The following is a 26,412-nucleotide window of genomic DNA, read 5'->3' on the forward strand; positions in this document are numbered from 1 at the left end:
TCTTCAATGTTCCTAAAACTATGGAAATTGGGTCGATGAAGGTATTTTTCGATTGAATCCACCCTATTGTCACAGGACTGTCTATCGGCTATGAAGGTAGCTATGTTTCGAACTTTGCAGGGATTGCTAGTTGAAGATCTAGAAAACTCACTTAGGTTTAGTTGATCGCCAAATGAACCGACTTTGGTTATACTGGTTCACGGTTTCAAGTTCTGAAAACACGGAAAACAGTGGTCAAACATTCCAAAAAAGAATTTCTCGAATTCTAGTCACCCAAGTAGCAATCCACAACTAGTTCTGATACGACAAAGTCCAAACTATGTTGCAACAAGAGCCCGAATATGTTTTTTATGTTATACTGGTTAAAACATGGTAACAGCAATGTTTCAACATAACATAACTAGTTACGAAATAGTTATTTAGGTTTCCAATCATAACATCTTTGAGTCATATTGAATTAAATATAGTTTATAAGCTATCGTTACTTAATCCAAACATATCTTTAATCACAACAATGCTTCTAGCTACTAGTTGAAAATAAGTTTATTTGACTTCAATAGTAGCAACCCGTAACTAGTTTTGATACCACTTAACCCAACTGTGTTGCAACAAGAGCACGAACATATTCTTTTTATGTTATACTGGTTAAAACAAGGTGACAGCAGTGTTTCTTTATAACGTAAACATTGAACTAACTATCATTTCACAGCTATGTTTTAGCTACTAGTTGAAAAACCTGTTTTTATCCACCTAGTGGTGTAATGATGCCTTTCTCATATCAATCATACTATCATATATAATACTGTGGTATTACTGATTATTATCAATTGGAAAAGATTTGAGGTCGATTTAGATTTTTTTTAGGTTTTTCCCCGTTTTCAGTGATGGTATACAATTTTTAATCCACTTTACCCTATATTGCCGGAACCGGAAGTCGGATCCGCATGAAATTCAGGAATTACGCATGGGACCACAGGACCTTTCATTTGAACCTAAGTTTGTGGAAATCGGTCGCGCCATCTATGAGAAAAGTTAGAACATATATTTTCTTTTTTTTTGCATATTTTACCCCATAACTCCCGAACCGGAAGTCGGATCCAAATAATATAATATAAGTTTGTGAAAATCGGTTTAGCCATCTCTGAGAAAAGTTAGTGCAAAAAACGTTACATACACACATACGCACATACACACACAGACATTTTGCGTACTCGACGAACTGAGTCGAATGGTATATGACACTCGGCCCACCGGGCCTCGGTTCAAAAGTCGGTTTTCACAGTGATTGCATAACTTTTCTATATGAGAAAGGCAAAAAGGTTTATTTTCCGTTGCGAAACCATTATAAATACGTTAACGTATATGTGAATCGTTACTGTGAATTGATATATCAATAACTTAGATATTATAAGATTATAACATATAATTTCTTCATTGGTTCAGATAGTTGTCGGTAGGTTTTCCCAACGTTATGATAACGAAAATGCAAACAAAACAACCTTTGTTGGCTTGAATATGGCGAACACAATATGGAGTCTCAAGAAGTGTATGAAACATAAATAAAACCAGGATATTACTTTTTTCAAAACTACTTTTTGCCATAATGAGGACCTATATTCACTTCACTTGATTTCCACCGTGAAGTGATACCCATAATAAGGGTCACAGTCACTTCACTTGGTTTTCACCGTGTAGTGATACCGGTAATAAGGGCCGTTATTTTCAAGTTATGAAAAGATAAGTTATTTCAGTATGGCATTACAACGTAACGACAACTTATAGTTAGCCGACTTAACAACTAGTAGAAATATCTGGTTGCAAACTAGTCACAAACAAGCTAGCGTAACAAAAATTGTTACTTGGGTTGGATTGAAACACGTTTCTGGTTGGAGCTTCAAGTAGCTTGCCAAATCATGTACTTCCTACTGTGACTTTAAGACCTGCTACAATTTATTGTGTAGCACAACCGAACGAATCGTAGATTTCCTGGGCATTAGATCTTTGATCTCCACATTCGCATCGCACACATTCTCCGCGATTGAACATATGCAGTCAGTTTGGTTTGCAGTATGTGTTCCGTCATTCGTGGTACATGTTCAGTTCGACACCTTGTACTGGAACATTGAAAACAAATATGGCGAAAAATATGGTTCCAATAATATACCTCAATTGATGGAAATGACAGGAAATCGGATATTATCACTAATCTCAGAAAATACTAGCTTTTCTCGCTCTATATTTATTAATAGTTGTTTCCTCAAATTTAATAATTAATTTACTTTTATTACTATATTACTATATAATATGTTTCCTCTTTCCCCCCTTTGCTTCCGGTCTTTGCAAAAAAATTATTACATATCCTCATTGTCTTCTCTCAAAACGCACTGTCATCTTCGTTTCAATATTGAATGTTCGCATTTTCTTTCCTTCGTCCAGCGGACCCTTGTAATTGGCCTTGAATAGTTTCACTTAGCATTTTAAGTGTATTCGGGCCAAACTAAACTTGCTAAAGCGTTTTTTTTTTTGTGGTAGGTCGAACACAGTACAAAAAGTAAACAACAATCTGAATATTTTTGTACAAAGTCAAACTAAAGCCCACAATTAGCACAACACACATAAAGATGAGATAATATGTAAACATATCACATCAAGCTACGTTCATACTACGACACGGCGGCCACCTGTCAAAAATTCAGTCATACGAACGGTGTACCATACGAAGAGAAATTTCGGCCACTGTAAAAACCGGCACTCTGAATCTTTTGACAATCTTCCAGAAATTGATGTAATAGTAAACATAGCTTCAACTGAATGGCTAGTAACGGATGAACTAACAGTCAAGAAAACAAGAAATTGAGAAGAACCTACGTTTTTTTTTCTTTGAGGAATAGATGCAGATGAATTTTATAGAGAGAGATATTTTCCGAATGCGACAGACTTGTGCGGAGCCTACAGGCATTCGTCAGTTAACTTTCATTACTTCAGTGTCTCATTGTAATCGTTTTCTTTTTTAATCCGTTTGCGTGTGTTTGCGTCGATTGTGAATGTAGGAGTGTACGCGCATATGTGTGAGACTTGTTTCTGTTTGTATATGTAGCATCTGTAAGTGTGTGTGTGTCTCTTGGTGTGTGTCTGCAGTAGAATACGCTAATTCCTTTCTTCATAGTGGTACAGATCACTAGTTTGCAGTTTAAGCTAAATACACATAAACTTTTCTATCTTCGGGCGTTCGCGCCAGATACTCGCGCTCGATGAGACCCTCTATTCTCTTCTTGATGATGACCGGCGACGGCATAAACCGACTCTTCAATTGTGTGGTCACATCCGATACCAGCAGGTTGTGCTGTTTAGGAAGATGAAAGAGAGAAAAAAATAGATAATCACTCATCACGAAAGCATGAGTTTGCTGACGTGCAAATACTCACAGCCATCTTCTTTCGTGCCTTCATTATTCTCACAATCGCAGCCTCGATTTCGTGTTTCCGATCTTCGTCAACCTTGCTTCGAGTTTCTTTCCTTTCTGGCTCCGATTCGCCTTTGGCGGCTACAGTTTGAATTTTGACCCTGCGAGGAAAATTGTTCGGGAAGAATTAAACCGATCCTAACATTGAAACAATCCATTTTCAACTCGAACTTACTTGTGGAATTTGGACACGAAGGCATCGTTCACGTAGAACATATTTGTCGGTTCAATGTCTTTCGATTTGGGCGTTCGCACCAGCAATCGCTGCTGTTGTTTACCCATCGACAGTGACTGCAAGGCTCGAATTAGATCCTTGCCCGGAATATCCGTCTCCTGTTGAATCTCGTCGTACGTCAACCTTTCCCGGTTGTTGAAGAGCATCAGAACGCACATCTTAAATTTTCAGAATCAAGAATAAAATGCAAATCTATGAACAATACTGCTTTAAGGTAGTGTATTTTATTGCGTTAACCTGATAAGTGGAGAGCTGTAATACGTGCTTCCTGGGAGCACCTAGTGCCATCGGGGGTACAGTCGAGGGAACGACAGCTGTACTACTGCAGGCTCCATCGGTGTTTTCCTTCTCAGCTTTCACGCCGTAGAACTCCGCATTCATATAAACAGTGCCTGTGGTGAAATTAGATAAGAAAATTTCGTCTTCACAGTTAAAAAAAACGCAATTTACCAAGCTGCGGTTGCAACGTCAGTTGCCGACCAGAGTGCTTCGCTAGATAGAAACGTTTGAACGTTTCAAATGCTCGTCTTGGCGCCTGCGGGATATTACAATTAGGCGTTGCCGACTGAAACGATAGAGAAATCCCTGTTTTATCAACAATTCACAATGCTTGGAGCCTTTCTTAAGAGGCAACAGACCTGCGTTGGCCAAAAACCGGTGGTCAGGATCCGTACCGACAGCTCAACGCCGTCAAGGGCAGACGGGTCGTTGCTGATGTGGTTCTTAAATTCCTCCATCACCGTGTTCGATACCGACATATCCTTGAACATGCCTTCCAATTTTGAGGTAAATTGACAACCGCATTCAGTCTACAAACAATCAAACAAGCAAACCGTTATCATTCAGTCCTGCCGAGAGGTATGCCAAGACTGTTTGTTACCTTTAATTTGGATATCATGTTCTTCTCAGAATCATCACTGACAGATTTGTTCAGTAGCAAACGTTTCGCAAGATGTGCCTTATAATATCTTTCAAATACGTCCTTCTCGAGTAAATATCTGAATAATACCATGGTTTTGTCCAGGATCGTTTCAATTTCTTGCTCCGACATCTAAAACAAAACAAAAGAGGTTGAATATTGCAAATCCACGTAGTGTTCTGTAACTACTCACCCCTTTGCAACCCTTCTTCAGTTTATCGTCTATGAACAGTGACAGATACTCCGGCGATTTACTGTTCAAATTGAGGAAATGTTCAAAATCAGACGAAATCATGTTTTTGAAGATTTTGTCATTACTGAACGAGTGGTGCAGGAAGTGATCAAATCGATCCTTCAAATCCAACAAATTTTGCACAAACGTGATGGGGTTCGTTCCGCTTTCCTCTTCCTTCACCAGATTCTTGCCCATCGAACGCAGGTGCTGCGAAACGCAATCGGCGATAGTTTTCAGACCACCGGAAACCCGCGAGAACAGCTTGTACATGCAGGCCAAGTCCTCGGTTTTAGTGTTCTTCAGCATGTACACCACTCCGGAGTTTTCCATCTCTACAATCGTGCGCATGTGTTTCTTAATCAGCTCGTCTTCGACGACTTCCACAATGCGACACTCGGTGCTCTCGTCCAAGTACAGTTTGGCGCGTTCGGCTTCTTCCGTAATGCGAGCCTCGACCCGACGGATGTACACACTGGCGCTGTTCTCCGAGAGGAACTTCTGAGATTCTAGCTTGTAGAATGCCGCCGACTGCGTCAAAAACGGTCGCTCAAAATCCTCCTCGTACACCCAGCGACTGTTGATGCCGAGAACCATCAACATTTGGCAGGCATTTTTTATGGCAATGTGGTCGATTGCTTCCCCTTTCCGCTCGCACATTACCATGCTGAGTAGTGTCTCACGCATGTGATCTCGAACGCGTCCATGTCGAACAACCTACAAAGAAAAAACGAGTTAGTTTCATACTCCAGTACAGAACCGTATCAGTCAATAATAAATCCTCACCTGATCACGGAATATAATCAACCCCAGATTGTACACATTGTCGACGTCATTCTGTTGCACGTAAACTCGATCCATATACATCAGAATGTCGCGGATCATCACCATCGACGTTTGGTGATCGTTCCATGCCTGATTGAGCGTCTGGAGAAAATTACAATTGAAACTGCGTAGCACTTCCTCCCGAACCTTGGTCTCCAGATGCAGTGTCACGACATCCTTCAAGCCGGTATACAATCGTTCACCGTGCTTGTGCAGGACCATGGTGTACGCATTCCGATACAATTCCTCGAACGATAGGCCCGAGTTGTTTTTCTTCTGTATTTCCTGGATAGCGTTCTTCAGCAGTGACCAGATGGACTCGACGTACTTTTCGTCCATCGTCATCTGTAAATATAGCAGAGAAAAATGTTATTAGGTCTAAAATTTACACAATCGAATTTCAATCGAAAATAAAATTCGGCCAGTACGTAGATGAATGGAAATTCGGCGAAGAACTTGCACCAAATTGGATGCGTTTCGTGCAACTGAAGCGTCCTCCTGCGCTGCATTCTAGGCTGCAATGCCGTTTCTTTGTGGGCTTTTGCTCCCCCCACCGACCCTCTTCGACGACCGCTTCCGCTCGCTAACGGGTGATCATGGAGAGACGGTCTACGATCGTTGATTTGTCCACGAAAAATCTTGGTACAGAAATGAAATTTTCCAAACTAAATAACAAAAAAGGCAAGCAGAAATTCGACAGTTTCGGAAAAGCTGTCAAATTTCTTTCAGTGTCTAGTAGGCGGAGAAACACTGGCTGGTGAACTGATTTCGAGTATGTATTTGTTCAACTATCTAGGTAATTAGTGTGGCTACTATACTTAACACAACATTTCATTCGTACTGTTGGCAAACAACTCAAAACATTTAATCCGAAATTGTATATGACAAGTCGTTTGCTTATTTGGAACCATACTGTCAAAAATGGGTCACTTTACCTAATAATAATGTTTCGATTGTGAGATGATGAAACAAACGGAAGTTCAGCAAGAGGCTGAACAGTTTGCGCAAAGGCTATGTGCCGCAAGCCGATAAGTACAGCGAATTGCATTGGAAGGTGTGATTCGAATTGCGAGGATCGACACAAGTGGTACAATGTTCCGAAAGTCCGTACAGCTTTTTGGCTTCGCTGATCACGTTGAGTAACTTTGAGTAGATTATGAAAACATACATCGGACTGAAAACCGAATCTAGACGTATCGGACTGGCGTCGATAACAAAATATATGAGAACAAGAGGCCTTAAAGAAGAAACACTACCTCTCCCACCACGAATATTGTTACTCGGAGATGATATCGAACTCGTCTTTTTGGGCTCACTGGTGACTGCCGATACTGATACCGGCAGACAAATTCAGAGGCGTATTTTGGCAGGGAATCGTGCGTAATTTGGTAAATTACGCAAGCGCATTAGACTGACCATCTACACAACGTTCATTAGACCGCATGGCATAAGTTGGCAGAGAACCAACGCACCTTTACAAAAAAACTTGTTCAAAAGGTACAAAATTACGTATCTCAAAACTTGACAGATCCCAACTAATCCATCAAATCATCACATTTTTTTAAATTTATTTAGTTACTAGCTGACCCGTAGAACTTCGTCTCGCCCAAAAATTTGCTCGAATTTATGTTTTCGGACATCAGAATTGTAGAACGACTAAGTGGTTAACGTTTCGTTCGATCATTTTTCTAAGAATTTAACCCGAAAGGAAATATTACAAACAATTAACGTGAAAATGAGAAATACTTCTGTTAAGCAAAAATCGAGCAAATGCACAGATTCTCATCTCTAATCAAAGAGTTCCATTTCTAGAGTTGTTCATTCGGTAGAGTAGAATATATTTACAATTTGTATTTAGCCCAAGTAACCAAAAGTTCGTAAAAAAGATTTGGCTTAAGCACCATACAAAGCATTCTGAAGAGTCCGTTTTTAAGTAATTGATCATACGTGAATTTTCACCCGACGCAACAGAACAAACTTTGAAGCAGCTCCTAATACAGTTTACAAACAGTGAGAAAGTAACCTCAGAACTTTTCCTGTAAATTCAAGTTGCCAAAAAGTGATACGCGTATATTAGAGCTCTAGTAAAGTGAATATTTGTCAGGCACTGTGGAACTCTTGGTTGCTTAGAGAGACGACGCTTAAATTTTAATTTGGTATTGATCTTACCAATTTGAAAAAAACTTCACTGAACATGAAATATAAAATTACAGCCTCAATCCATGATTGTAATCATCTTGAACGTTGATCTAATTGCCACTTATTATGTGCGCTTAGTGTAATCCAGTGTTGCATCCAGTATCCGTAAACAGAGAATATTCACTGACGGACACAAGCGTTCCAACAGGCATCGTTTCTCTTGCTAGCTCTCTCACTGAGAAGCTGCATGTACTGTCATTACTAATGTATGAGTTTCACTGAGAGAGATATTCCGTCAGTGCAGTCTGATGCTCACTTGGAGACGAATCAACATGACTGAAATATTAGAATGACGATCAATTTTTAAAATTTCCGTCGTGATCATCAATTGCAAGGACAACGTTTTCTCGGTTTGACTTAGTTCTTAGAAGGAAAATAAAAGTGCATTCGCAATGATGTGATGTCAGAAAATGATAATGAAAATCAAAGTATTATCATTTTCAATTCACTATAAAACTATAAACAGACCGTTTTAAAAACAAACAGAGAATGACCGATCTGTTCTCTCATTCGAAATATTTTACTCTCTGCGTGTTGCCACTCTCGCGTCACTGTTGTTCGTGTTCGCCGTACGCTACCCATGGCATGAATTCGATCAACGTTGAATGACGATCATTTTGGTTCGTGACGGAACTACTTCGTATGATTTGACGTGTGGATGATGATCACGACTCAGTGCAACTCTGGTGTAATCTAATTCATTCGAAAGCAAAATACAAGGAAAATCTCTTAGTTTGACCTTGCGCGTCTACAGCACAATCTTTTTATTGATTCATTAAAAAAATTTCTGACTTGTTAAACTCGCGCTCACAATGGCCAATATTATTCATCTGACTTCATCACACACAATCCATTCCCGATCAGATGCACATAACAAAATCATAACACAAGTATATCAACAGTTGATATGTATAACAATTTGTGTTATTTTGAGATATTTAACAAATGAAAACAGTTGAAAGTTAAAACTTATGATAACAATATAATAACAAAATCAGTTATGATGTTTGATTTTCATTTGCAAGACTCATGGTAAAGTTCATTAACTGAAAAAAATGAGTTTTTCTGCTTTGTATCGAAACATAATGATACGAATTTCAAAAAACTAAAAGAAAAAATTAGATCACTAAATAAATTATTCATTTAATAAGAAAAATCATTCAACAATTTTGGATTGAAAACGATGCTAAAAGTTGGCTGTGATATAGTATTTCTGTGTTAAATTTGCTATCTAATTTATTACAACTATTGTTATAAATTTCTACTTTCGGACTTCTGTAGTTATATCAAATTCAAAATCTGTTACGATTAGTTCCAACCAGAGTCGTTTTTGTTATGGTTTTTATTTTTTTTTTAATATTTCAAAATTTGTTACAAAAAATTTTTGAAATAAATTACTCCAGTTGTTATAATTCTGTTATTACCATCTGATCGGGTTAACTGGTAAACGATATCAGAACTTTTTCTTTTGCCTACAGTGGTCATACAGTCACATGCATTCTGCAATTTATTCATTTATGTCGTATCCGCTTGATTCAGTTTCCATCCCAGCTTTAGTCAAACCGTTTGTTTAAAGTCAGTTTCGAACCTAGTTTAAACGATGTTGAACTGAAAATCGAGTCAGTTTCGAACCTGATTTTTATATCAGGTATGCTCAAACCCTCGTTGCTAAGTGCGGATCCAACACAGTTTCATGAAAAGTGTCTGTTTGATGAAACTACCCTGGGTCAGTTAGAACAGTCATGTGCATTCCGCCATCCAGTAATTTTTCAAGCAATGATTTTGATACCCAATTAAGCACGTGGCTTGAAATGACGCATCACATGGATCAAGCATGCATGTGAAATCTCCACACAAAACAACTCGTTGCGCGCCAGAAGATTTTTTCAACGATCTGTTTTTCAACGGCCAAGCACTTATGCAACTCGTTGCGCGCCAAACACCTATCGATGATCTAGTAAGCATGGGCGACAGCTTCCATTTTCCATACAATATAACTATACGGATTTTTCACATTTTTCCGGTAAATTTCCCTAATTTTTTTGATGTACGAACCCGGTGGGGTTAGAAACTGATCAAACAATCATGTAAATCCGTCCATCCGTTCTTACGTGATGCGATTACAAAGAATGACCTCTGCATTTTTCCCCCCTTTATAGGCTACTCTGGCCGAGGGGGGTGGTTACAACGATCCGCACTTGCCATACCGGACGAACTAGGCTATGGTGCCCAAATGAACACTAGTAACGAAGGAGGAAACCGGCCTATCATTGATAGGTTCCCTCTAGCATGTAACCCAAGCGACAGATTCCTTTACGGTTATCAATTCGCAACGAAAGATAGGAATATCTTCTATTGCAAATTCACCAGAGAGTTTGTCACTTGGGCAGGAAGTGTGTGCTTCACCCTGTAACCAGTCAATCATTGAGTCGTGCGTCTGTATCGTATTAGTATTTTGTCATCCTACCAACTGCTTCTGTGTCTTAAATGTCTTCGTCGATGAGACTTTGGAAAACTTCGCTTTGTATTCGCTTCGGTCTTGGCCCTGCTTTCCTATGTAGTCTTTGATGTCTGAAGCGGAACAAACGATTATTACTTTAAAGTTTCTAAATAGATGTAGATATGTTTGGTCTACTAACACTATCCATTCTAATCTGCTCTGATTATTGCTATCTTTGTCGAAGTTACGTTACATTTCCTTTTCCCCATTGCATCGCTTTTTTGACTATGCCGGAGAAACCTGTTAATATCTCAATGTGATAATTTATCAAGAATAAAGAAATAATAATAATTGCTATAACAATAATAATATTAATAAGAAATAATAATAGTGACAATCACAACAATAATAATAACAATAATATTTATAATAATACAATAACAACAACAATAATAATGATAATAATAAAAGTAATAATAAAAATAGAAATATTGTGACTTACCAAAAGTTAATATGTCATCAAATGAGTTATTACATGAAAATACCAATTTTTCGTCGTTTTACTGGGGCTCTTGATTTGTTTTCAATTTCCTTTTGGTATTCCTGTGGCACCATAGGATTTTTCCGCTCCATATTGTTTTTGTCTATAATCTTTTATTTTGATAGTTTCTCGTGATAAAAATAAAATAAAATCAGGTGTTGGTAAGCTTGTTAAATTATATAATGTAAGGATGCGCATTTAACACTAGATTGCCCAGGAAAGTCACAATATGTAAACAATGGAAGGATTGCTTGAAATTCTGTGAACTTTTCTAATTCTTTATTTAACGATTATAACGATAACTTAGGCACACTGCACTAGCTTTTATTTATTCTATCACAGTTTATATTATTGACTTTCTCTCTTTCAATCATTTTGACTGCTTTTGAGCAATTTAGGTCTAAACTAAGTTTTGGGCCTTCTAGTATTGAGCACGCATCCAGGAAACAAGAACTACATGTATTTCGTGAAGAAATACTAGGTGTGATTGGATGAAATAGTCCACGTGAACCGTTCTCTTCCAGAAACACTTATCTCACACTCTTAGTTAGAAGGTGACATCTGTGTCCAAGTTGGAGAAATCTAAGTACATTCAAACCTTTCCCGATTTGAGAGTGTATTCACACCTGATTAATCAGTTTCGCCGTCATTGCAATTTGTAAACATCACCGATACCGAGCCGGATCGGAAAGGTTTGAAAGTTGCTAAACGGTTCATAAGATATCAATTTACTCCTATTCCTGATAACAATAGTCCTCCTTTTAGAATTAAATTCACCAAGTTCAGGACGAATATGATATATTAATATTCATCCCAACTAGAGCAAAATAATTCAAATTGGTGACCAATTCCAGGCATAAGAATGCTCGAAACCACCTAATGACCTATTGTCAATTTCAAGCATTATCAGTGCTGTTCACTCCGCGATCGATCCAGACAATGGGCCGTATGAATAAAATGTAGTAAAGTCTGTTGTTTTTAGTATCTTCTCAAAAACATAGTCCACAGAGTAAAACACGTTTGGTTTGGTTTTAATTTTCTACTTCACTTCATCAGCAAACACACGAGTAGCATCCTCTGGAGCTACCTACCGAAAAATTGTAGTAAATACTACATGTTCGAACGTTGTTGTGTAGTAAAGTCTCTGCTTTTGACAGGAACGTGATCCACATGTAGCATTTACTACCGAAATTCAAGCATGCTACGTTTTATTCATACGGCCCAATATAATACTTTTCATCTTTTGCATTTATAAGCGAACGATCGATCTCGGTATGGTCCGACTTGTCAATACGCGAAGTGTAAATTGACTCCCACCCCCATCCACCAAGCGGGGGTACGCGCCCTGTAGCTCATCATCCAAAGCCCAGGGACAAAGAATGACCTCTGCATTTTTATACATATATAGACTAGCGGACCCCTGCACACTTCGTAGCGCAATAATATTAGATTAGATGTGAATAAATCCATACTTCTTCAATCATTTTTAATGAAAGCTAAACGGACGGGAAAATGACGTTCAAATTTGAATGACATGTTAGTGGGTATCGTTGGAATCGTTCCCTCGATAACATTTGTCATTAACCTTTTAACTTTGAACTTGTTTTCTGCACTTGCTCCTGTATTTTCTGTACTTATTGTTGCACTTTCTGAACCTGTTCCTGTTCTTTCTGCTCTTGTTTCTGAATTGTATGTATCAGTTTCTGAACCTGTTTCAGTACTCTGTATTTCTGTGTTTTTTCTACATGTTCCTGTCCTCTCTGCACTTGTTCCAGTATTTTCAGTATTTGTTCTCTCATGTCTGTACTTGTTCCTGTACTGTCTGTATTTTTTGCACTTTTTCTACCTGTTCCCGTACCTTCCACACTTGTTCCTGTGCGTTCACGGAACAAGTGCGCCCTTATTTCTGTACCTACAGCTGTCCAGGCGAACTTCGTACCACTGAAAAATTATATTTGGATGGAAACTATTTCGAACACTAACAAAATCAGAATAATCAAACGACCTGTGTGAAAGTCGGTATCAGAAGAGTGTGGTCATGATTGTTCACGATCAATGAAGTTGAATGATAAAATGAATCTCAGCATTTCATCTGGAGCATTTTTTCAAGATCAGCAAAGAGCCAGTGACTACTGGGGGCTAAATCTGGCGAGTTTGGGGGTGAGGAAGCAGATCTAAGCCAAATTCGTTGAATTTCGCCATTGTTTTCATCGACTTGTGGCAGGGTGCATTGTCTCAATCGCGGCACCCACTTGGAAAAAACCTTTTTCATGCTCAATTTTTCATGAAGGATAGTAAATACACTTCCATATGATATCTGTGTCATCTCAGCAATCTCACGGAGCTTCACTTTACGATCTTTCATTATAATTTTTGTCACTTCACTCACATTTTCCGGTGTAATGGCTTCCACAGGTCTAGCCGAGCGTTCCGCGTCATTTGTGTCGGTACGACCACGTTTAAACTCGGCGAACCACCGACAAATCGTTGCTTTTGATGGACAAGAGTCCGGATAACATTTTTCAATCCATTGTTTCGCTTGCACGGTGTTTTTACCAATTAAAAAACAATGTTTCATCAAAACACGAAACTCGGTTTTTTCCATTTTTCAAACAAACTACAAAACGACTTTACTCCAACCTCGATAACTCAGCTGTTTCTGGTCGGATCGACTTAATGACCCGTTTCAAGCAAAGGTTAGTACTCTAGAAAGACGTGGTTACTGGTTTACTACGAGCGCCATCTCTGCTTTAGTCTCGGGACTTATTGATCCATGTGTTATATTGTAAGGATCTGTTCATAGCCACATAAACGCAAATAATTTCAAATGTCGAAGTACTCTGCAGAAACCGATGCTTAGAGAAAAATATGCCCAAAAATATCTCGAGCGGTTTGATGTAATTTGGATCTTGACTAGACCAATTGAAGACTTGTGGTCCCACATGAATCAATGGCCCCAACTGGTGATGCTAGTTTTACTTTTCGGGCATTGGTAATGCTTATGTAAAATTTAAGCCGAAAAAAACATAAAACATCCCTTGGATTCAAATGGAATTGTTCCATCGCACACTTCAAATCTTGCTGTTTTGATGTGGAACACATCTTTGTTTTCTATATAGGGGTGCAAATTAGAAACTCAAGGAAAAATACACGTAGAAATGTGGTCAGGTTTTAAACACTAACAGCTCAGTATATTTTGTATCAATTATTAATATTATTTCATTATTTGATTGGAAATATTTCTAAGATTCGATTTGAATGTATCAAGCCACGTATTTTCAATTATAAATGATTGAAATTTTGATTAGTAGCGAGCACTGTCCTATTTTGTCTGCTAAAAATCTCCGGCATATCGAATTTCCCTGCCATAGACGACGGTTTTGAAGGAGTAAGCGATATATCAAAGGGAAAGCATCGCCCTGATTGGTCAATCGATGCAAAAGCGAAGCTGTTGGAAGCACGCAAATCTATAAATAGAAGCGAAATTATAGCTCACGTTTCAGTCCTACGCGTAGCATGCTAGAGGTAGGTTGTTGCTAGACAGCAAAACAAAAAGTGCCATAAAACGATTTGAAGCTTTAATTGGTATGCTCTGATCTTGTGTCATGCAAGCTCGGATGAAATTTCATGTTATGTCGTTTCACCTGAGAAATTGACAACTACCCCAGGATAAATTTTGAGTGCTTAAGATTAATTTCTAATTTATACAAGATGAACTCGATTGATAAAATATTTATAAAAATAACTTCTTGCATACAAAACTTGAACACAAGCTTGGCGAAGAGAAGCTTTGATATCAAAATCCGTATCGCAAGTATTGATATATTTGCATACATTTGGGATATTGGTGTAATTTCGTCGGCAAATGTAATTTCTAATATTCATATTTTGCTCTCCAGCGGGCAAGCATTACACAACTCGATATGCGCCAAACAATCATCGAAGATCTAGCATGCATTGAGCGGAAAATTTCCAAGTCCAAAACATTTTTCAAGATTTCCTCCACTTTCCCGAAGGATTTTACTTATGTAATATAGCTTAAAACCTCCGCATAAACGTCACCTTTCGAACAACAAAAAATCATTTATAAATCAGTTCCACTATTATTTTATATATATAGATAGATAGATAGATGATCCAGAGACACAATATGCACCCTTATTCTAAATAACGACGTATCGTTTTTTTCGATCGTATTTCATTCGTATTCTTAATAACGCTAGCAAAATCAAAGATAGCTAAGATTCGACCGAACCATATTCGATCGAAAAACCAACACGTCGTTATTGAGAATAAGGGCGATGATATGTTGCACTGTTGCGAAGAGCATGGGGTTGGACGATGATAGTAATTTTGCAAAGCAAGGCGGAGTAGTCTATTCTTGTCATTCAAAACATCAGCTCTTATTATTAAAGCACGTGCAACATCTCGTCGAACTTGTAGTGTATCGAGACCGATTAGTCACCCGTGACTTTCGTAGCTTGGTAGTTGATGAGCATTGTTCCACGGTGAACGCCGAAGAGCGAAGCGAATAAATTTGCGTTGTATCGGTTCGATTCTATGAACACCGTTCAGGTAGTGAGGATTCCAAACGACCGAACAATACTACATAGAATCAGAGGTCCTCTCACAGAAAAGATGTGAATAGTTTCGAACCGTGTATTTGTTTGTTGAGAACAAGCCTCTTGATGGCCTAATACTACATTTCATGACAATCTATCCACTAGTGTTCGCATAATAGCTGATCGTGTCAGACGAGTGTAGTATACGGTTTAACCAAACCCGATAAGGTAAAATTTAGAGTATAGAACATCGAAAGATTTGAAATAAGAAAATAAAAATACTGGCAACTGTGCAGAGCGCAGTTTAGCAGTTCTGTTTGAAGCGTTAACTAGGGTTGTCAGTTTCACAGATTAATCTGTGTTTCACAGATTTTTAATTTTCTGCACAGATTTTAAAATGACACAGATTTTCACAGATTCTAGAATAAATCACAGATTTTCACAGATTTTTGAAATCGAGCACAGTTTAGCACCAAAAAATACAGAGCGGTTGAGGAATGGCCACACTATTGTTATCTCCCGGTCGGCATCTTCTACAACGAGTTCTAGTTTTCTAGCTATGAAAAAAGACGAATTTCGTGTCCTGAGAAAACAGAAACAGCGAAATTGAATGATTAGCGGTACGGATTGTTCCACCATTCCCTCCAGACCCCCAAATAGTCCAGGCCCCCAGCGATTATTTTCTAATTTCAAACCTGAGAAGGTTTCTTCAAAGAATAAAGTTTTCGTCGAGTGCTGAGGTCATTGCAGAAATGGTAGCCAGGCCTTGATAAATTTTCTTTTTTTTTTTTTCAAAGGGCATCAAAATCTTTCTGGCGAACCAATGCACAGTGGGAAAAAATGGACCAAAAACGCGACGATTTTTTTTTTGGAGGCATGATACAGCTGACCACAAAGCACTTTTTTAGTGTAAAATGGTCAGTAAAATCGATTCCATGTTTTTAGAAGGACCGCACGAAACGCTATCATGTTCATTTTACCCCCAGTTCCCTTTTTATACTGCATTGTATTCAAGCTTAACTATATAACATAAAACCGAAAAACTTGCAGAAGAGCGAATAGTGTTTCCGATGTAAAAAAGTCTAACAAATCGATTGCATATAGTTTTATTGCCAGCAGAAAACTCGTTGCACCGTTTTACCCCATTTCTTTTCTTGTTATAATATTCAGTTGAAATATGATCTACAATCCAAAAGCAGAATCAATGCGATCTATCAATATTGGTTCATATTACGTACAAAACATCTGTGATCCAATTAAACACAATGGGAATGGCAATTCATTTGTAATCCAATTTTCAGGTCTTTCTTCGTATTATCAATTGATTTTCATCAACCGCAATCAGCCTGCTTTCGGTATGCGAAATAAAGTTTAACCAGAAATACGACTTATGAATTAAATTGGGGTAAAACGGACTAAACAGGCTAGTACTGTCATTCCCATTGTGTTTGATTGGATTACAGATGTTTTGTACGTGATATGAACCAATATTGGTAGATCATATTGGATCTGCTTCGGGATTGTAAATCTGAATTTGACATAAAATTATATTTGTCGGAAAATTGAGGTAAAACGATGTAGCACTAAGCATGCGATCATGAACACTATCTGTAAATTATTATTTGAGGTTATATGCGATACATAGAACTGTCTTATTTAACCAAAATTGGTCCAAACACCGATCAGTAGAACTTTTTTTCTGTAAATTCGCGGAAGAAGATGACTGGGGGTAAAACGGAATACAGTTGTTTGCGGTCAATCTTATTAAAAACAATCCATTTATCTAACTTATGAGCATGTCAGGAATACCTTCCGATTGGTGGAATTGAATTTTTTCCTGAGTTTCACAGTTAGTTTTCAAAGTAAAGTCAGATAAAAGAGGAATTGGAGCAAAACGGGCATGATAGTGAATTTTGCGGATCTTCTAACTATCATAAATCGATTCTACAGAAAAAATTTGCATAAGAAATACTAATTTTGAAAATGTTTGCTCATGTTTTAATAAAATTATTGAGCAAAGTCGCGTTTTCGATCGTTTTTTCCCCACTGTGCAATGGGTCTAGTGTATCGCTCTAGATGGAGATACTGACAAATAAAAAAATTTTCACGTTAAAAATCAACTTTTTCTTATGCTTACATTAGAACTTTTCAATCCATTTAGTACTCAAGGGTTGAGCGAACAAGTGAACACTAAAGTGATTTTAAGCAGTACATGTCTGTAAAATGTTTAGCCCTCCTTAACACGAATTCTAAGTAGCGAGAAGCTTTAGCAACAAAAAAATGATGTGTTTCTTGAGTGTCAGTTGCTCATCGAGAACACCAAAAAATAAAATGGTTATTTTTATTCGTGAGCGTAATGGCGAAACTTAGTAACTGTCGTTGTGGAAAAGCTGCATCTTCTGAACTTTGGATATATATTAGGTGTACAACTTTACTTCCGCCGTTTTTTCCAAAATTTAAAGCTTTATTGCGAAAAAGTGCTTACAGATGTATTATTCAATGTATTGTCCGTCGCTAGCGACAACTTTCTCCCATCTTTCCGGAAATTTTCGGATCTCGACTCGAAAAAAGGAGTCCTTTTTCACGCTATCCATGAAGCAATCAATTTTTCCAACTCTTCGAAAGATTATAAATGTTGATCTGCCAGGCCGTGTGCCATCGAACGGAATAGGTGGAAGTCAGAAGGGGCGACATCTGGGGAATACGGCGTGTGGGGCAAGACTTCCCATTTCAGCGTTTCCAGGTACTTTTTGACCACTTTTGCGACGTGAGGCCGAGCATTGTCGTGTTGGAGGATGACTTTGTGATGTCGCTCTTGATACTGTGGCCGCTTTTCTTTTAGAGCGCGACTAAGGCGCATCAGTTGCGTTCGGTAGCGATCTCCTGTGATGGTTTCACTCGGTTTTAAGAGCTCGTAGTAAATTGTTATTCATCTTTGAAGGTTTTTTCTTTTCCACCATCATGTTTGTCTTCGACATCGAAATCACCATCTTTAAAACGTTGAAACCACTCCCGACACGTTCTTTTACTCAGAGCAGCATCACCGTAAGTTCCTGGAAGCATCCGATGCGCTTCAGTTGCTTTTTTTTTTTCAAATTGTAACAGAAAAGTAAAACTTCCCGCAAATGGCGAGAATTGGGCACATAAACGGAGCCTTAGCCGGTACAGCCACCTATCGGAAAACGGCGGAAGCAAAGTTGTACACCTGATAATCAGTGGCGTCTCGTCCTTATGTGTACCTCGTGCACTGCACAACCGATCAAATTGAAAGAATTACCTGCATACGCATTCTATTGCTTTCTAGATTCTCTATTTACGTTTGACTCTCTGAGAACTTGTATACACACCTTCAGAAGAGGCTTCAGTGCCTTATGCTTATGGCAGTTGAAAACAAATTGCTGTCTCCAGAGACAGGTTCAAAAATTATTCTGAGTTTCACAGATTCCTAATATGCCGTACAGATTTTGAGCTTGAGCTTGAGTGACCACCCCGGGTTGGTACTCCGTTACTGATCAGGATTAAATGAAATTGTACCGGAAATTTCTAGATGATCCAACCTGAGACTGGCAAATCACCCTTCAATGTACATCTTCTAGTAAGCCCAGAACTCATTGATCACAATGGCCGGCGCCGGCCAGGCCCGAAGCAATGGAAGGGATGTAGGTTCAGCACTTGTTGTTTTTAGTGGTCATTTATACTACTGCACTCTCCACAAGTGCCACGGGAGAAGGAAAATTGTTAGAATAAATTTCAGTAATCGTAGTATTCGTGCGCGACTTAGTATGTTCCGGCTTCAAGATGCTTGGATGCACCACAAAACTCAAGACTTCCCGCGTGAACGTTTCAACAATATCCGATATCGAAATTCCGGGAAGTCACAGTTCTTATTCGTAGAAACTGACGGAAAATTTGAAATACTATCGCATAACGAATAAAAACTTCCTTATTTTTGCCTTTCTCATATTGAAAGGTTATGCAATCACTGTGAAAACCGACTTTTGAGTCATATACCATTTGACTCAATTCGTCGAGTACGCAAAATGTCTTTGTGTGAGTGTGTGTATGTATGTAACATTTGTTTGCCCTCACTTTCCTCGGAGATGGATGAACCGATTTTCATGAACTTAGATTTAAATGAAAGGTCTTATAACCCCACAGAAAGTTTCTAAATTTCATTCGAATCCGACTTCCGGTTCCGGAATTACAGAGTGATATTTTAGATACAATTGTCCCCTATACAAAGTTCCTGAATTTTATTTTCATTCGACTTCCAGTTCCGGAGTTACAATGTGATTAGTGAAAATATTCAAATCACTTCCTCACTTTTCTCAGAGATGACATTACCGATTTCAACAAACTTAGATCTAAATCAAAGGTCTCATACAAAACTTCCAACACGATTCCGGCTACGCTGGCTCTCGGTTTCTGATTCCGGAAGCAACGGAAATAAGAAGTAAAATAATTTCTAAACTTGCCTCAAAACTATTCCAATCGGTAGTCATCGTCAGTAGACGGCCAAACATTAATTTGGCTTTGCTTGCTCTTGCTTGCAAAGATTGTAGCCATAGACTCAATAACGGATCCCAGTCGCTTTTCTCGAACCAACTTCGATTATACCGGTTCCCAGAATCCGGATTCGGAAGTACCTCTTTTCGTTTCCTCAGCCTAACCGACCTGAATACTCACTTATACTCTCACTCTGTAGGTTATACTAGTTTATGGAGAAGCATTTTTGTTTTTTTAAGAATCAAAGAAAGTTATTTTGAAGAATACCACACATTTATATATGAGAATGTGTGAGATATGAGAAAGGCATCATTACAATACTAGGTGGATTAAAACAGGTTTTTCTAAATGGAATTACCTGCTACAAAATTAACGAGTAAATAGGATTTAAACAAAATAGTTGATTCATTGTGGTGACATATTCTATAAATTATATCATTTTAAATTACCAAATAAAGGTCAACAGATTTGATGCGCGTCTTGATTGTTCATTATCTATCGAAAAAAAATGTTAATTTGTTATATTGGTTAATCTGGACAACCGGCTACTGAGCAAAAAATATTAATTTATCAAACAAACAAGTATCCATGTTATTAAACTTGTAATATTAACGGATCTTCGCAATAGTTGATTTTTATCACTCAATTTATAACCGTGAAGCAATAACATGAAGAAAAAAAAATACCAAATAAAACTTTTCTCAGAAGCTAAGCAGATATTGATAAGTTGAATGCAGTTAAATGAAGAGATAATTTAGTAAAATAGAGTAATCAGATTAGAAACTTTAAAAAAAATCCGGAAACTGAAGGCAAAAAGAAACTCCTGCAACTGTCGCCTTTTACGACATGGAAGAAGGAATCCAGTGAATCTGTTCTTGGTTAATTTTTTTTCCGACGAATTCCACACGGCATCTAGGCTGGTACTGTCAGGAGAAAGATAATAAGTACTATGAATCTCATAGTGGACCCCAGCACCAAAAAATGAGCCCCTAAAAGTCAAAGTACCCTACGAAACATTTCAAAGTGGCGGGATCCTTTCTTTGCTCAGATTGATTTTTGACTCGAATACAGATTTAAAAAAATATGACCTGGCATCCTTGGCTGTCTCAGTTGCAACGTCGAAGCGGTTTGTTGTCCCGGGTTGGCGGTTCAATGCATAGGACGCTGGTCTTACATGCCAGTTGTCATGTGTTCGCGTCCCTACCTTCGTAGTGCCAGTAGAATCGTAGCACCAGCCATGCAATGGTTCTGTACACTCTGAATCGGCTGCGAAGTCTGTTGAAACAGAAGGTCAAATTCCACTACAGGAATGTAATACCAAGGCTTTGCTTTGGTGGAAGATAAAAACGCCACCGAGTGGCATAGAATCAACCCCATATTCTATTGCTGTTGTGGTAAAGTCCCAAGGGGTTTGAAAACATGGCAACCACTTTATCTTCCACCTCTTCTTTTTTTGCTTAGCGAAAATATGAAAGCTCGTGAAGGGGGAGCTAACAAAATTTCTTCCAAAACTTATGCCCAAGAATTCAACCAGCTGTTGAAATTATAGACGAAAAATCCATTTGGGAATAACCTGAGCATAATTTTTTACCGCATTTTATAACAGTTTTTTATTTCATTTTTTTTATTATTGTAAAATCAACAGATACATTGTAGTCCTAATGATAATTTCTAATACTAAGTGCAAAGTTGGCTGGTATTGTTTCGCGTGAAAGGTTGAAGTCAAATCCAGATGATACAATGGTTGTACGATCTTTGCAAGCCTATAACGGCACCGTTAATTCCATAGTTGGTGCGACTTAGAGGTAGTCGAAGAAAGTCGTTGGTACGGAGAGCACGAGGACGAACATTGATATTAACCTCACGGAGCAAAGCGGGGCAATCAATCCCACCATTCAAAATATCAGCAATCATCAAAGCACGCGACAGCTCTCGTCGTACTTGTAGTGTATCAAGACCAATCAGCAATCCACGACCTTCATAGCGCGGCAGTCGAAGAACAAGACATACGAACCTACGTTGTGTAGATTCTATTCTATGACTTCCACTGAGGTAAAGAGGGTTTCAGACAACTGAGCATTATTCCGAAGTAGAACGAACGAGTGTACAGTATAAAGACTTCAGGCAATAGATATCAGTGATGTACTCAGCCATTCTAAATATGAATCCCAAACAGCGAGAAACTTTCCCAACAATGTAGTAGATGTGCTGTTCAAATGACAACTGCTCATCGAGAAAGACATCAAGATCTTTGACGCATGACGATCTACTAATCATGAATCCTTCAAGATAATATTCGAATTTGAATGATTGAGCATTTTTCGTGATTCACTATCATATGATTGATTTTGCACCAATCCGCAAAGATTGCCAATTGCCGTTGAAGAAATGCGATGCAAAGATTTACATCGTTGAAGTACAGTGTGAAAATTAAAAGGCTAAGATTACTTCCCTGTGGAATTCCAGACGTTGCAACAAATTCGTAGGAAACACAATCGTCAATTTTAATAGTAAGACGTCGATTGCTGCGATATGATATGCGATATGTTCGTCAAAAAACCTAATTGAATATGAAAACAAACCATTGCTTGCTATAAAACTGTATTAATCACGAGATCACTCGGAACGTCATTCGATTTTATAATTATGACAAAACAGTACCACTGAATTGTCAAATGCCGTTAAAAATAAAAACCTAAAAAGACCAAATTTGCAAAAAAAAAAGTAAAATTCACGCTAGCAAACCTGTCGTAATATCATTGCCTCCTGTGACCTTGCGGTGAATTATTTTAAGGTAAACAAAATACAACGGCTCTAATGATAATAACTGACAGCATTCATTTTTTACGACTCAAAGCCATTTCCATTCAAATACCATACGATTCTGTATCGCCACTGTGACTATTGTTTACTGTACATCTATGGATAAGTAAAATAAAAGATCACACACTTACCGGGAAAGCCCGAATCCGCATTTTGCCTTCCTTTTTCTGCGTCGATAGTCGGCTCATTTTGAAGGCTAGTCAGAGCTCCTTTCTTCGACAGACCACTCGCGTACGGTCTGTCTGTCTGTACTTCCCCTTGGCGACGAACCGCAGTAGATAGCGACCCACAAGCAGATTTGAAAAATCTACTCAAATTTTCCCGTACTCCCACTCACAATCGAAACGGCACTCGCAGTTGAAGTGTCTTACTTTCTTCACTTTTTGTTTTGCTTGTTTCCCTTATTTAATTTGATTATCAATCAATTTGCATCGGATTCCACTGCTAATGCTATTGCCCCTTCTTTCTACTTCTTCCCGTTGCAGCTTCCTACTTTCGTGCTGAAACACACACTCACACAAATTCGTTGCTGCTGCTGGTTTTGGTAAGATTTTCGCTACTTTCCGCTTTGTTTCCAGCATATGAACGATAAATGATGACCAAAAGTGTTTTTCTTGGCCGTGCTTCTCAATACTATTGTTGTTTCTGCTGCTCGGGACAAAGATGACCGTGTACTATCACTGTGTTGGTGGCCACCGAAGATTTATGAATGAAACGACCGCACTTGATCACACTCATTGTGTTTTTCAACATTGCCTGTTTATTGTTTGATTTTAGATTTCACTGCACTGTGAGTAAAATTAGTGTCTACAATGCTAATGCAGGATCTGTCTATGTTCCTATGCTGAAAGAGAAACTTTATATATGATCTAAAACTGACTAATTAAGTAGAGAAATACACTACGATTCGAATCCAATTGAATGATTTATAAGATCAATTTGGAACTTCAAAATTCGATCAAAGCTTTCGCTCCCTTCAACCATTCTATAATTAGATTTTGTAAGCAATTGTAGCTCTATTCAGGTATATATAAGCCGAAGATAAAATTGATTCAGCTTCAATTACCGGGTATGAATTAGTGATAGCTAATAATTTAATTCATTCTGCTATTAACTTTAATTCGCGAGTCCTTAGTATTCCTGCTACAAAATGAATACTGTCCAATCTTCATAGATCCAAAATTTGATACTGCAGAACTAGTTTCACTGTTCAACGATAATCAGTCACAACGATTTCACTTGATCTAGCTGTGAACTTAGATTTAAAGAGCACTTTCACGATGAATCGTGAACTACTCGTAGCCGACTCGAGTATTCGTAGCCTCGTCGTTGTGACCAACCTTGATTTTTCCAAGACTTGAATAATAGCTGTATTTATCACGTCATCATACATTAGCCGTCTACCTTCACCTACGAACCCAAAGACAGCACATTCGACAGCAAGCAAAATAGGCTCATATAGCGCCAACGTGTAGCGCACGGAAATAATGAATATTGTGTGAACTGGCACTAATCCTCGGAGAACATTTACACTGCTCAAACTTTTCTGTGATATTTTGGTTTCTTGTCTGCTGATTAAACAGATTTTTTTTGGCCCACACCAATCAACCGATGATAGTTGAATGACGATGATGATCGAAACACTAGCACATATGCAAGGAAAAACCTTTCAATGACTAGACGAACCGAAAATAGGAACCCAATTTTCGTTGGCCTATTTCCGCTCGTAAACCGCACAAACGCACCCAAAAACACCAGCTAATGGTTGACCGGAACACGGTGTCCGAATCTCACACCCGGATTGGCATTTAGGCACCCGAAATTATATCTATACCATCAAACTTTTCTAATTTGTTGAACGCACTGCTCTCGCTATACCGTAATGGCGACCATGTTTTTTCTTCCTCTTCGCACTGCGGTGTGTGCTCCATAGGAGCTCGAAAAGCAATGATGTACACAGGTTGCGCAAAATTCGAGCACTTATGACAGATGTAAAGTATCAGGTCACATCTGAGCGATCATCATTGTTGACATCATTGATCGTTGCGAGCACGTTCATCGAAAGTCAACCAATATCGGTCAAATTCCATCCTAAATGTGTAAAATGTATATGAGTATGGAAACACTTCTCTCTAATACTGAATTTTAGAAGTATCCAAAAAAAGTGCTACGTAATCAATTATAATGTGCAAGAATATTAGCCTGGTTGCATAATTATCATCTGAGTATATTAAGCTTGTTTGGATGTTCATTAAACGTTTCCGTATGCTGTTTTTAGATATAAAAGATATGCAGCAGGTCGAATGTTTCCTGCCTACAATGTGACAGTAAGTGAACTTTAAAAGCCCAATTTTCTCTACATTTAAGTATTCAAAAAAAAAGTGTAATAATTACAACTTTGCCCTCCCTTCTGCTATCCCCGATAGCATCTCTTAGGTGATTTTGTGCATCAGCCAGGAAGCAGACCCTGTCAGCTTGGAGCGAAGTCAATCTTCAGTTCAGCAACGCCATCGCACGGCATCACATTCAACATATCATGTCAATTGTATGGGTGCGCAACCCAGCTATTTTGGCGCGCACGAATTTGATGCGGGCTCGCCTGGGGGCGACATGCTCGCAAAAAAGGATGTTGCCAATGATTTGTTCGGGAAATGTGAGAGCTGGATATCTTGTTAATATGATGTCTTTGCAGGAAGTCAAAAACTTGTTAGCTAATCCATTACAGGAAGTCAAAAACTTGTTAGCTAATCCATTAGTTTTTCGATTTTCTTTTTTTTTATAAATATAAAAAATAGGTATAGAATTCGCTCAAACTTTAGAAAATTTTTCCGAGGCCTAGAGGGCCGAGCCTCGTATACCAATCGATTCAGCTCAACGAACTGAGCAAATGTCTGTGTGTGTCTGTATGTGTGTTGTCAACAAAAAGGTCGTTATCTCATAGATGACTGGACCGATTTTGATCAATCAAGTCGCAAATGGAAGGTCTTCCCGTCACCCTGAACGCTATTAAAGGGTGTTTCGATCGGATGTTTACTTTTTAAGCTATACAAAGTTTTATGCCAAATTTCCAGTTTTTTGACAATATCTGTCACAATTGACATTACAAACATAATATGTATGCCTTATTCCAGTAGTAGGGGATGCCTAGGAGCAACTTGAAACATGATTTTTAATACTAATACTAACACATACAATTGTTCCTAGGTATCAAAAAGACTGTGTACAGCAACTTTTTTCATGACATTTTGCCTCGGATTAAATTTAACACGGTTCGTTTTTGGCAACAAAATCGTTCGAATATGTCAACCAAATGATGGCATCATATTCGAGTTAAAAGAAATTCCATAATTATATTGATTGAAACTGCTTACAGCAATAAATGCAGAAAGAACATAACACCTATATACCATTCGAACCAGTTCGTATTTTGTATCAAATGTAAACTATGCAGCTCCTCAGGTGAATTTAACTGATTTCGGCTTCCCCGATTTTCGAATTTCGGTTCCAGTATCGAATCGTTTCTTAAAGCATTTATGGCCCCATACCAAATTAATGAATTTTATCCAATTCTGACTTCCAATTCTAGAAGTACAGGGTGATGAGATTTTGATATTCAAATTGATATAGAAGATGAAAATCCCAAAAAGCTTCAAAGTTGGACTCAAAA

General features: G+C 38.3%; 1 protein-coding gene across 6 annotated transcripts; it reads right to left on the minus strand.

The window, feature by feature from the left end:
• Nucleotides 1–2,223: 2,223 nt before the first annotated feature.
• Nucleotides 2,224–24,679, minus strand: LOC131430118 (cullin-3-B). 6 transcript variants are annotated; one of them, XM_058594829.1, is made up of 11 exons: nt 24,580–24,679; nt 22,877–23,589; nt 5,636–6,019; nt 4,811–5,566; nt 4,579–4,749; nt 4,337–4,507; nt 4,149–4,263; nt 3,936–4,090; nt 3,639–3,856; nt 3,426–3,564; nt 2,224–3,343 (listed from the first exon to the last, which is right to left on the minus strand). In XM_058594829.1, exons 2-11 carry the CDS (start codon nt 22,931–22,933, stop codon nt 3,191–3,193), a joined length of 2,319 nt encoding a protein of 772 aa, XP_058450812.1. In that variant the 5' UTR covers nt 22,934–23,589; nt 24,580–24,679; the 3' UTR covers nt 2,224–3,190. The 6 variants fall into 6 exon arrangements, with proteins under 6 accessions (XP_058450812.1, XP_058450811.1, XP_058450815.1 ...); XM_058594828.1 differs by having other exon boundaries at nt 24,491–24,669; XM_058594832.1 differs by having other exon boundaries at nt 24,610–24,630.
• Between the last annotated feature and the right edge of the window lie 1,733 nt (nt 24,680–26,412).

Source organism: Malaya genurostris, chromosome 2 (genome assembly GCF_030247185.1).
Source record: "Malaya genurostris strain Urasoe2022 chromosome 2, Malgen_1.1, whole genome shotgun sequence".
Classification (NCBI taxonomy): Eukaryota; Metazoa; Arthropoda; class Insecta; order Diptera; family Culicidae; genus Malaya; species Malaya genurostris.